The 12,007-nt window shown below is 52.5% G+C and overlaps 1 protein-coding gene across 1 annotated transcript in view; it reads left to right on the plus strand.

The window, feature by feature from the left end:
* The window catches only part of FAM53B (family with sequence similarity 53 member B), a 60,359-nt gene that overhangs the window by 6,577 nt on the left and 41,775 nt on the right, over nt 1-12,007 (plus strand). Inside the window, exon 2 of the mRNA XM_040991958.1 lies at nt 1,393-1,447. Coding sequence (XP_040847892.1) covers nt 1,393-1,447 — 55 coding nt within the window. The remainder of the gene's footprint in view (nt 1-1,392; nt 1,448-12,007) is intronic.

Below are 12,007 nucleotides of genomic sequence, written 5' to 3' on the forward strand. Positions count from 1 at the left end.
GAGCTATAGTTGATGACTGTCACAGTGGAATCCTGGAGGGTGAGCTGATCCATTGTGCCTGCCTTGCTTTAAGGGACTCAGCCTTGAGGAAGGGAGCTGGAGAAGGGCTGTGATCCTCCGTCCCCTTCTCTGTCATGTCCCCTGTGAGCTCCTTCTGGCACCCCCCACGCCTCCTCTCCTCCCCAAAGCTAACACTGATCTCTGCCCCCTTAGCACACATGCCTGGCAGCACTGCAGCCCTCCAGCCCCAGCGCTTTGTGTTGTGATGGTGTGTCCACTGTGTCCTCTGCAGCCCTGGGCTCGTTGGGGTGGACTCTTGGTAACCCCTACAGACCAAATGCATTGCCAAGCAAGGACAAAGTTCCTGGCTTGGGCAGCTGGGGATGGGTGAGGGAGCTGGTGCCAGCTGCTTGGCACCCTCTTATCTGGGTGGGGCAGGTGTTGTAGTTTACTCCACCCTCCTGCCAGGCCTTAAAGAGCCAGAGCCTGGGCTCCTAGCCACTTCACATTTGAGGGTGTAGGCTTCGGGGTCTGCTCTCAGAAGCTGGAGCCTTCTGGGCCAGGCTGACACTTGTGGAGCTGGGGTTGCATTCACCTTGTGTGAACAGCCCCCTCCCCCTCTGTCCTCCATAGTAGTGCATGAGTGAGACAGTGAGTCTGAAATTTTGGAGGCAGACACACTTTAGTCCTGGGGTCTGACTGGGCATGGCATGACACCAGAATGAACCTCTTGACCTGTGTGTCTTGATCTGGCATTAGGAACTCTCAGAATATTCCATGCTTGGTTTACTATGGAGTTGTGGAGCGTGTGTTGGGACTTAGGGCTTTGTTCACCAACAGGTGTTCAGCGTGGAGTGGGGCAGGATGTGAGGTGCTGACAGTGAGTGGGGAGCCCTTGTGGGATACAGCAAAGCACTGAAGTCGTGACTGTTGCAGTGAGACCAGATAGAACCTCCGCATTTTTCTTTATGTGCAGAAAATGCCTTGGGATGGGGTTGGCAGGCTCACAGAGCCATTCCCCTCCCACCCTCCCAGCCCCAGCTTTCCTGAGGCTTCTAAAACAGCAAAGGAAGAGCTGTTTGTGCATTCCCAGGGGAGGGGGCCGGAAGTGGGAGACAGGTCCTCTGTGCCCCTCCAGGCTCCTCTCGGCCCTGGGAGGCCCTGCCTCTCCCTGCTCTGCATTGCTTGTGTAGGTCTTGCTGCAGTCCATGACTGCCTGGAGCCTGGCAAGGTGCAGAAGCCTCAATTTGGGCATAGGCTGTCTCTGAGCTCTTTCCTTCCTGGCCATGGGCAGTTCCCCCTCAGTGTGACTTTAGTGAGGGAGCAATGCAGTCATGGGCAAGCATCCTTTGTATGACGTGGAAAGTCAACGGCTTTTCTGGTTGTTTTCAGCACACGCCAAAGAAGATGAGTCAAGGACCTACCCTTTTCTCTTGTGGAATTATGGGTAAGTAGTCTGGTGGGCCCAAGCCCTCATCCTTTCCTTGTCCTTGCAGCCAAGGTGGACATGGGTTCCGAGAGCAGCCTGGGGACTCTGTTCTCTCTGTGTGCTAACTTCTGGGTCCCCAGGTGCTGGAGGGGGCCGGGGCTGCTGGGGTGAGTGAGGGTTCAGGTACTGGCACCTACGACTGCTGTGTTCTCCAGCACTGAGTTCTACCTGACCAGGAAAGTAATCCAGGTTGAAAAAGGGCATAATTTTAAAAAGCAAAAACAAAAACCAGGAAGGAGAGTAGTGTCACCCTTCCTAGTGATGGCCGCTGTTGACATCTTCTTGCATTTTATGTGTTTTGCGTTTTTGTACGTGGCTGGATCCGTGGTGAACATGTAGTCACAGAGCCTCTGGAAGGGGAAAAAAAGAGAAGACGGTATTGATTGTATTGATGTCTTCATTTGCGGGCTGCTGTATGGTGGTTGTGCTTCTGCCATCTCTCCTGGCCTGCTTTGGGGATGTCTTGTGAAATGCGAGTTGGCAGGGCCTGTGTTGGGTCAGACTTGGGTGGTGGGCAGCCCCCAGGCCTTGTGGTCCCCACTTGGTCCTCTGAGGGCCATACAAAGGCCTGCGGCCTTTTCTCTCTGTGCCCACTGCTTTTTTGTCTGCTTCCTTTGAGACATTTCTTGTAGATGAGGATGAGCAGGGTGCTGCATCTGACCTGCTGGGCACTGTCCCCAATGCCCTCTGTGTAGCTGCAAGGACAGGGGTGGGGCCTGCCAATCCACGGGAGGCGAGCCCAGATCCAGGAAGGCCACCCTCTCCATGGGAGGCAGTGTCGGACCCAGGTTTGGGAGAAGGGAGATTGCTTACTGCTTGGTCATGTGCCACAGCAGAGGGTCCTGAGTGGACCTCTTGAATGCTGCCAGGCAGAGGAATCAGAAGCAGGGAGATCCTCTGGTCCTGGTTTCCCTGCCCAGCATGCTTTGGAGGCCTGTGCCAACCCTCAGTGCCCTGCCATGGGCCCAGGAGCCTCCCAGCAACACTCGTGATTGGGAAGAGGGCGGCTGGCCCTGGGCATGCCCAGCTACTCCGCCCTGCATACACGTCAGCTCTAGCTGGGGCCAGCCCCCCACACCGGGTTGTGAAGCTGCTAATCTTTACTTGCAGGTGGCTCATGCATTAGACATGCTGGACCCTAGCACTGGGCCTCAAAACAAGGTGGAATTTGTGGTGGTTTAAATGGGCAGTGCTGGGGCTCGAGTGTTCCCTCTGAACTCCTGTTTGCTTTCCTTCAGAATGCAGCTCTGATGTAAGGACATTGTAGGTTTGTCCCGTGAACTGGGTAGCCTGGTGCTTGTAGATTTAGTGCAGAAACTGCTCCAAGAGTGATGAGCTTAGAGGAGTTCTGAGGAGTGGGTCCTTGGCCCAGGGACTGTAGTGATGTTCAGGAGCCCTTGTTCCACACTGGATGGGCTCCTGGGATTACTGCCCACCTCCAGCTCCTTGCTCATGTGGACCCTGGGAGGTGGCGGACATAGTACAAGGAAGTGGATTCTTGCCACCAGTGTGGGAGACATGGCTCCTGAATTCAGCCTTGGCTTCAGCCCGGGCTCAGCTGGGTCTTGGCCAGCTTTTATGAGCATTTGGCAGGTGAAGCAACAGGTGGGAATTCTCTCTGTGTCTCAGATAAACAGATAAGAATGCAAGCCCAGAGGAGGGTGTTGCAGCACAGCTGGTTAAGCTTCTGCCTGGGACCCACATCCCACACTGGAGTGCGTGGGATTGAGTTCTGCCTTGGTGTCTGATCCAGCTTCCTGTTAATATTGCACCCAGGGAGGCAGCACACTATGGCTCAGATTCCTGGAGACTTAGAGGGAGTTTTCCTGTCTCCTAGCTTTGACCACGCACAACCTGAGCTGTCAGGGACATTTGGGGAATGCACAATAGATGAAAAATCTCTTTTTCTCTACTTTCCCAATAAAATGAGGGTAAATAATAAATTTGGAACAAAAACAGAATAAAAAGGGTTGAGATGTAGAGAACCCTGCTCCCGGAGGAAAGGGCTCTGAGTTCCATCTGCGGGACCAGTGATGCCCCCCTGGGAGAGGGGTGCAGCTCAGAGAGGGGTGCAGCTCAGAGAGGGGTGCAGCTCAGAGAGCTGCCCTTGCAGGGAGGTGTGTGTGGAGCCCCAGAGCCAGGAATGGGAGCCCCTGGAAGCCCTCAGTCTGCTCTCTCCCAAGGAGGCCTGCCTTTCCCCAAGAGACTGGTCTCCCGCTTAGGCAGTCCAGGTGCACCTGCTGCTTCTCCAGGTCCTGTTTGTGGGGTGGTTTCTCAGGAAGTGCGTTGCCTTGGCAGAGTCCTGTCCACTCTCTGTCCACAGGCCAGTGTCCAAGATGCTATGGAGTCCCTACCTCCTGCGTGATCTCTCCCTTGCATCTGCTTGCCTTTTGCTTGGTTCAGAGAAACCCCTACCCAGGGACAGCGCATGTGGCCGAGGCTTTTTGGTTTGTTTGTTTGTTTGCCTTCGTTCATTTGGTGGCATGTCCTTGTTAGTGTGAATTGGTTGCCAGTGTATGCTGAGCACTCAGAGCAGGGGTGGCGTGAATCAGACCCTGCTTGTGCCTTCAGGGAGATTCCTGTCTTGTGGAGCAGCAGGAAGAGCAAGCAATGAATTCTCCAGGGCCTAGTCCGACTTTCCAAACTGGAGAGGCCCACAGAACTGCAAGCAGTCCACCCTGATTTCTTCACCTTGCAAATAGGCAGGTGCTTGTGGGGCTGTAAAGAGACAGCAGCCCAGCAGGGGTGCCAGCCTGACCCTGGCCTCCATCAGGTCCATGCCCTTGCTGAAGCAGGAGTGTCAGCAGAGGGAGTGTGGGGGAGTTGAGGTTACCTCTCAGCCCATCCAACCTAGGAATGGAGGAATGGAGGTTCTGTGGCCTCTCCCATGCCAGGAACTGAGTGCACGCCAGGCCTTGCGATTTCATCTTAGGTGTGCCTGCTTTTCAGGAGCAGGGAAGAGAATACCCTGAGGGACCTGCTGGACTTTTTGGCTCTTCAGAGCTGGACAATGCTAGGCACAGATAAAACACCAAATTATAATAATTGCCAACTCCAGCCTGTCTCCTGGAGATAAAGGACTCATGTTCCGGCCCTGCTCAGTGGCAGTCTCCCGTGAGATCTGGGAACAGCTGGCCCCATGACTCAGGGTTTTTCTGTCCCAGCTCCATGCAGGGTCCAAGCTGGAAGCCAGTGTGAGTTTGAGCTTCCTGAATGTTCTCAGGAAAACCTGGGCAGATGTGTTTGGGTGAGAAGGTCAGTGGTCTGCTTGCTACTGCTTAACATGCCACCCTTCCTGGTACTGGTCCTGTGGCTGCCTCTGCCTGCTGCAACAGATACAATCAAGAGTACACGCAGGTTTCTCACAGTGCTGTTGGCTCTGTGGTTGGGAGCTGTGGACCAGGCCCAGCCTCACCCTTGTGTCCCACTGCAGATTGGGAATTTAATACAAAGAAATGGTTTTGTGCTTTTCCAAAGAAGGGGTGAGAGCAAAGCCAGGGTGAGGTGTGGGAGGGAGTAGTAGGCCAGAGTAGAGCTGAGCCGCTACCTACCTGTCCTGTTCTGGTGGCCGGCTCTCCCAGTGCCTCTTGTACAGAGGTGCTGTGTTGCCTCTTGATTCATTTTCTCCCCTGTGGCCCACCCCCCGTCCACCTTCTGGGCTGGGACAGAGTTTCCTCTGCAGACAGCTTTGCTGGAAAAGAGCTGTCTATATGACCAGTTCTGCTCTTCACACAGGAAGTGCTGGTCAGCTAGCCAGGCTGCAAACCAGCTCCCTGATCCAGCCCCTAACTGCTAGTGGGTCAGGTAAGGGACCTGGGCTGCGGGCGTCCTGGGGGCTGTGGAAAAGCTGGAGCACACGGCAGTCTCCAGACCTGCCACTCACTGGCAGTGGGGGTGCCTGCAGCCAGCCCCTGGAGGTGCGTGTGCTGGTTTAATCCTCGTTGATGAAACAGGGCGAGTGGTGTGAAAGCAGGCACCCTTCACCACCTCTGGCTGATTGCAGCCGTTAAACAAGTGCTGTGTTGTAGGGACAATGGACGCCACACATTCCGTGTTTCATGCCGCTTGGGTGAGGAGACCTGGAAATCACAGAGTGTGTAAGAAGGCGACAGCAATACCAGTTATTTCTGAAAGGCCACTGGGAAGACTTGCCAATACAAGTCAGAGGACAGAGAGCAGAACAATTCATCTGCTGAGAAAAATTAGATAGAAACCATAATTACTGTAGGAGTTATGGTAATAAATTATTTATTAATGTAAATTATTTCACAGGCAAAGAACATAGAGGAAACTTGAGCAGAAGGGTCATACATTATGTATAAAAGGGAATTGTAAAAATATTAGAGCAGCCAACTTGTGTGCGTTGGTGCAGGTTTGTCAGCATTTTAATTATACGCTCTTACTTTCAGTGTTTAATTACTTGGCTGTTAAAGTCTGCTCTGTACATAAAAGGGCTGTTCCCAGGGGCACTCTCTGTATTAATTTCTACAGAGTAAACCAGTTGACCTGTGGGGTTGTGCAGGCCCAAGGAGGACTAGGATTTCACTTTGAGATTTGGTAGCTTTGGGTCTTTTAGTTCAGCCACTACTTGTTGTTGGGAGTGGAATGTGAGTGTGCTTTGCGTGGACAGTTGGCATTCAGAGGTTGAGTGTTTTCAGTTTCTTAGGACAAACAGGATGAACAGCAGCAGTAGCAGAATTGAAGCTGTGGAAGCCCAATGTTTGGTCTGTGCCACTGTGTCCTTCAGACATAGGCAGTTTGTAATGTGATTGGGCCAGTTCCTCCTGTAAGAAATTACTTATGGAGCCCGTTGTGGAAGGTTGAGCTGCTGCTTAGATCATCAGCATCCATGTTGGAGTTCTGATCTGAGTCCCACTGCTCCAAGTCTGGTCAGCATCCTTCCCACACGTCTGGAAAGGCAGCAGCCATTGGCCCAAGTACGCAGGCCCTGACCCCTGCCACCATGGAGTTCCAGCCAGCTCTGGCCTTGCAGGAAGTGAACCAGCACATGAAAGATAACTCTCTCACTGTCTCTCTGTTGCTTTCCCTTAAATAAATTAAAAAATCTGTAACAAACACATAAGCAAATGAATGGGACAGAATGAATAATAACAACAACAAAAGCAGACTAAGGAAGCCGTTGGTCTTTGCTGCTTTTCCAGGTGTAGCTATTTTGAATGTGATCATTGAGCTATAACCTCCATTAAGAAACAAACCTGTCGGGCCTGGCGCAGTGGCGCAGTGGTTAAGGTCCTCGCCTTGCACGCCCAGGATCCCATTGGGGCGCCGGTTCTAATCCCGGCAGCTCCATTTCCCTTCCAGCTCCCTGCCTGTGGCCCAGGAAAGCAGCAGAGGACGGCCCAAAGCTTTGGGACCCTGCACCCGCGTGGGAGGCTCCTGGCTTCGGATTGGCATAGTGTTGGCCGTTGCGCTCACTTGGGGAGTGAATCATCAGACGGAAGCTCTTCAATAAAAAAATAATAAAAATAAATCTTAAAAAAAGAAAAGAAACAAACCTGTCAGGGTTACTGGGTGCTGGGACCCCAACCCAGAACTCTGAGTCCTTTCTGTTCCACTTCAACCTAGTCCTTTGATGCTATGCCTGGGAAAGCAGCAGACGATGGTCTAAGTACCCCAGCCCTGGCCACTGATGTCTGGGACCAGATCAAGTTCCAGGCTCCTGGCTTCTCCCTAGCCATTGTGGCCCTTTGGACAATGAACCATTAGATACAAGATCTCTTTTTCTCTGTTTCTCCCTCTGTCTCTGTCATTCTGCCTTTCAGATGCACAAAATAAATAAATCTTCAAAAAAGGGAAGTACTTATTAGTTAATATAGTTTAAAATTAGATTTACTTTTATCAGACATTTATGCCTGTATACAAATATGCACATATATGATTTTACAGGTTTTTCTTGAAAGATAGAAAGAAAAAACCTCCCATCCATTGTTTGACTCCTCAGATAACCACAATGGTCAGGCCTGGGGCCTGGGTGAGGGCTGAGCGCTGTGGTTAGGGCTGGGGGATAGGGTCAGGGCCTGGGGCCGGGATCAGGGATGGGCCAGGGTCAGGGCTGGGGGCTAGGGTCAGGGCTGGCCTGGGTCAGGGTTGGCCGGGGGTCTAGGTCAGGGCTGGGGGCCAGGAGCATTGTTCGAGTCTCCTACCTGAGTGACTTGAGCCATCTGTTGGGGCCAGGATCTGGAGGTGCCTCCTGAAGATGAGGGCACTGGCACCTGCCAGGTCAGGTATCCACCCTCTTTGCAGGGTGTTTTCACTCCTTCCTTGTATCCTGGCATGTTGTAGTGGTTCTGGAACAAACTGCATCCTGCAAGTAGGTACAGAGTGTGCTTGGCACCTAATACGTATTTCCACTGACAGGTGAGAAGGTGGCCTCCTGGGCTGTCTTCTCACCCAACTTGTGTTGAGTTTGGGGTGGAGTTGGAGCAGTTGGTGTGGAGTGGTTACTGCCATATCTGTGTGAGAAGATGGCTATGTTGGGAGGGCAACATGGCCCGAGGGCAAGGGCATGGCTTGGAATGGTAGGCACATTAAGTCTGGGCTCTACCATTGGCCAGCTGTGTGTCCGGGGGTGGGGGGGGATGTGACACCATGTGTTACAGGAACACAATTTCTCAGCAGCAGCAGCAGGGCCCGTGTTGTGGGGCAGCAGGTTGAGTTGTGCACTGTGAGCTTCCATATGGGAGAATTGAATTGAGTCCTTGCTACTTTGCTCTGGGCAGGCCCAGTCCTGGCTGTAGGGGCTATTTGGGGAAGAGACAATGACAGCAGCTACTGGAAGCCCTCGTTCCTTGTGGGCGGGGAGAGCCAGGATGTCTGCCTGGAGCTATCCTGTGCCCTTGCTGCTGTACGCTTCTTGCAGAGCCCTGTTGGGCCTACCCTTCTCCCTCCCGGGTGGCTTTGATGACATGTTCTTCACGTTCTTTCAGTGTTCTGATCCCATGGCCCTTGACCTTGTGGGAGGAGTTTGGCCTCCTGTGTTATCCTGAACCTGAGGCACAGCTGTCATTTGGCAGCGTGTCCCAGGCAAGGGGACAGCAGTAGAGGCCAAGACCTGTGTGTGTGGGGGGGGGCAAAGCTGAGAGCCTCCTCTTCTTGCATAGCTGTGCAGTGTGAGTTTCTCTCTGGTGACATGGACAGAGGCGTTCCTGTGGGCCAGGGCTCCAAGGTTCGTTCCAACAGAGATGACACAGTATGTGATGGTGCATGGATGGACCCACTCTTCCTGCCACCCTTCCTGTCTCAGTCCTCTGTAGTTCCCTGAGGACGTGGAAGGACCTGTCCTGGCATCCAGCATAGCCCCGTGGCTGCCATGGGGATGCTTGGCAAGACAATCAGCAGTGGTGGCTGCTGCCCTGGGGTGGGAGCTGTGAGAAGCTGGTATTTTGGATCTGCACTTAAGGTTCTTAGCCTTTTCTGTGATCCTGACATTGGAAAGTAGTTCAGTGATGTCCTTGGGTGCCGGAGTCCAGCTCCAGCTGAGTTCAGAACTCGTGAAGGGTGCGTGGATGAGGCGCAAAGAGGAAAGAAAGACCACTAAGATTTCATGATCATAATGGACAATGTGGGAAAGCTGTCTGCTTTATTTATACAGAAACAGTCAGACTCTGGCTCAGACTTTTTAGGTCATGGTCAAGTGGGTGTTTCTAAGGATAATTCTGCCATTTGTTTTACCTAAAAACAATAGAGAAGTTCCTGCTACAATTCTTACTCTACAACTCAATCTTGTATCACAAAGAAAAGGAGAACCTAAAGATCAAGGAAAGAATGAAAGCCTAAATACAGGTCCCTTGATTAGCATAAGGTCAATGGGGACAGCCAAGACAGTAGGAATAATAGAAGGCCCTTTTGCAAGACGTTATTATTGACATTAACCTCCAAGCTCACAATTAGTAAAAAAGCCAACTCCACAGTAGCAAACAATGCCTGAATGGATTAGAGTTCTTCCGCAGGGTGGTCAGTGTCCATGCAAAGGAAGGTGGAGCTGCATTCAGGTGGTTGTAGAAACATCTGCCTGGCCCTGCCATACAGTGGGAAATTCCTTGCAACCCTGCCTGCAGTGGAACAATACTCTTCACACCTTCGCGTCCCCTCACATCCACTGCACGGACCTCAACTTGGGAGCCTCTAGTCTCCCAGAGTCTGTGTGCTTGGGAATGTCCCTTTAGGTTCACCAGCAGAAATGGAAAGCTGAGCACTGGAGGGTGATGTCATTGTGTTCCTCCCAGTCCCTGCTTCAGTGCGCCCAGCAGCCTCTGCCCTGCTTGCTTAGGAGCTGGTGACACAAGAACCTTGTCACTTAGGCTTTGTGGCCTGGCATCTTTGTCCCCATATGGTCCCCAGTTCTTGTGGGGAGTCCAGCCAGAAACTTCCAATTTAGTCATTGAGCTAGACCTACCTTGCCCAGCCGAAGTCCAGGGGCACAGGGTGTATGTGTGACCACTTCTCATCTGTAGGCAAAGCCCATGTGTGTTTACACTTGCACATACTCACACCTGTGTGCTTTTGGAAGCAGCACAGGTGGGCTTGGCGGGGACATGGAACAGCTGCAGGTACTCCCAAAGCTTCGAGCAGTATGGACTGTGCAGGATGTAAGGATTGTGTGTCGTTACCACCAGGCTGGCCTCCACTTGTGGGCTGAGGGTTGCCCCTGAGTGGCTGCAGCATGTTCTCGGGGAGAAACTGCGAGGCTTGAACTGCTTCCTGTGCACGGGATTTGGAGGCCTTGGCCGGTGGCTGTGAGGGAAGCCATCAGGCTCCTCATGGGCTGGGAAGCTGGGGCATCCCAGGATTGGATGAGTGGAGCCGTCTTTGTCTGCAGTTCTATTTCCTGTAATTGACACAAACCAAAAGCAAAGCGCCAGCTCCTGACGATGTTACGGATGCAGATCTATAGATGAGCATCGTCCAATGGTTGCAGCTTCCTGGGTGTCACCAGCTGGGCTGCTGGTCCAACAGCCATTTTCCGAGCGTGAGGCTCCTGTGGCCTGTGGTCCAGGGTAGCGGTTCTTAACACTTTTGTATTAAAACAAGCTGGGGAGTTTTTTGGAATGCAGATTCCTACCCTCAGTGGTTTTGCCTGTTCGAGAGAGGGACACAGCTCAGGAGACCACATTTTAACAAACAGCCCACAGGGTGCTTCTGCAGCTGGAGCGGAAGCTTCATTGGGAGAATTGGGGCCCTCACTCATGCCTGATGCCACGGAGATCTGACCCGCATTGCAGAAGAATCCAGAAGAGGATTCGCCAGGCCTGGGAACTGTGACAGTGATGGCGGCCAGACCTAGGTTCTATGCCAGACCCACGCTTTCCTTGTCACAGTAGCACTGAGAAATTATGTAACTCCAAGAACAGAGGTTGCAAAGCAAAGCCACTCCCTTTCCAGGACACCAAGTGACCATTGCCCTGTGGCCTCCCTGTGTCGCTGGCCATTGTCACCTCTGAAAGAGTTATGGTTGTTTGTGCAGTGATCCTGCATGGGGTGCCGGGATCCTCTTCTCTGAGTCCTTCCAGGGTTCTTTGTACAGTGTGACTAGTGCTCGGGGCACATTGCCATTAAAAATCAGCTTCTATTCCTGTTTCTTTTGTCTGATGACCTGACCCAGCAAACTGCTCTCTGTTCTCTGAGTGAAGGGGAAAACATGAGGGCTAAACATAGCCTGGACTGTTTTTTACTTTGCTTATATTGTACTTCTCGAGGTGATTAAGATAGAAACAATTAAAATGTATGTTATCAGCCATGCAGGCAGAACAAGGGGCCACCTGGCTGGCACTTGGTGATTTCAGTGTCATAGACAGTCCTACGGGGCTTAGGGCCAGCAGAGCTCAGCCACAGCCCGGGTTGGACCTGCCTGCCCACCGAAGTCTGGCTGTTTCAAGGACACAAGATGATCCAGGCCAGAGGTGACCACAGCTCCTCCGTAACTTCCATCTGCGTGTTGTCATACATTCAGCATCTCTCCATCCTTGTCTCCTGCCCGCCCTGGCCTGCTGTGTGCTGCAGTTCCTGCTGGTTCCTGGGCAGCTATGCTGGGCTGTGCTGAGACCTTGCGGTGTGGCAGCACAATTCTGCAGGCAGGTGCCGAGGGCTCTGGGACTACATGGAGAAGGTCTGACTTGGCTCTTAAGTGAGGAGGAAGAACTTCTCTTGGTAGAAGGAGGATGAATGTAGGAGAACATTCCAGTCTTTTGCAAAGATGTAGGGCCATGAGGGAGCAGTTATTTGAGAGAGGCTTGGTGTTGCTACAGTTGTGTTAATGCTCCCATTGAACCAGGCTGCCACGTTGAGAACAGACTCTGAATCTGCTCTACAACAAAGAAATCTTCATGTGGAGACGATGCCGAATGTGGACAATGTGGACATTGGCTACTGCCGCAGACACCCATGTCCAGTGCCAGTTTGCCTTGTTCAGGTCTCATCTCTGCCTCCCCCCGAAAAATAAATAAGTGAATGGATGGATGAGTGTAAATTTGAAGCAGGGTAGAGCAGGCCGGATAGGCA

This window comes from Ochotona curzoniae, unplaced genomic scaffold (assembly GCF_017591425.1).
Source record: "Ochotona curzoniae isolate NIBS_2020 unplaced genomic scaffold, NIBS_Ocur_1.0 contig_66, whole genome shotgun sequence".
Taxonomy (NCBI): Eukaryota; Metazoa; Chordata; class Mammalia; order Lagomorpha; family Ochotonidae; genus Ochotona; species Ochotona curzoniae.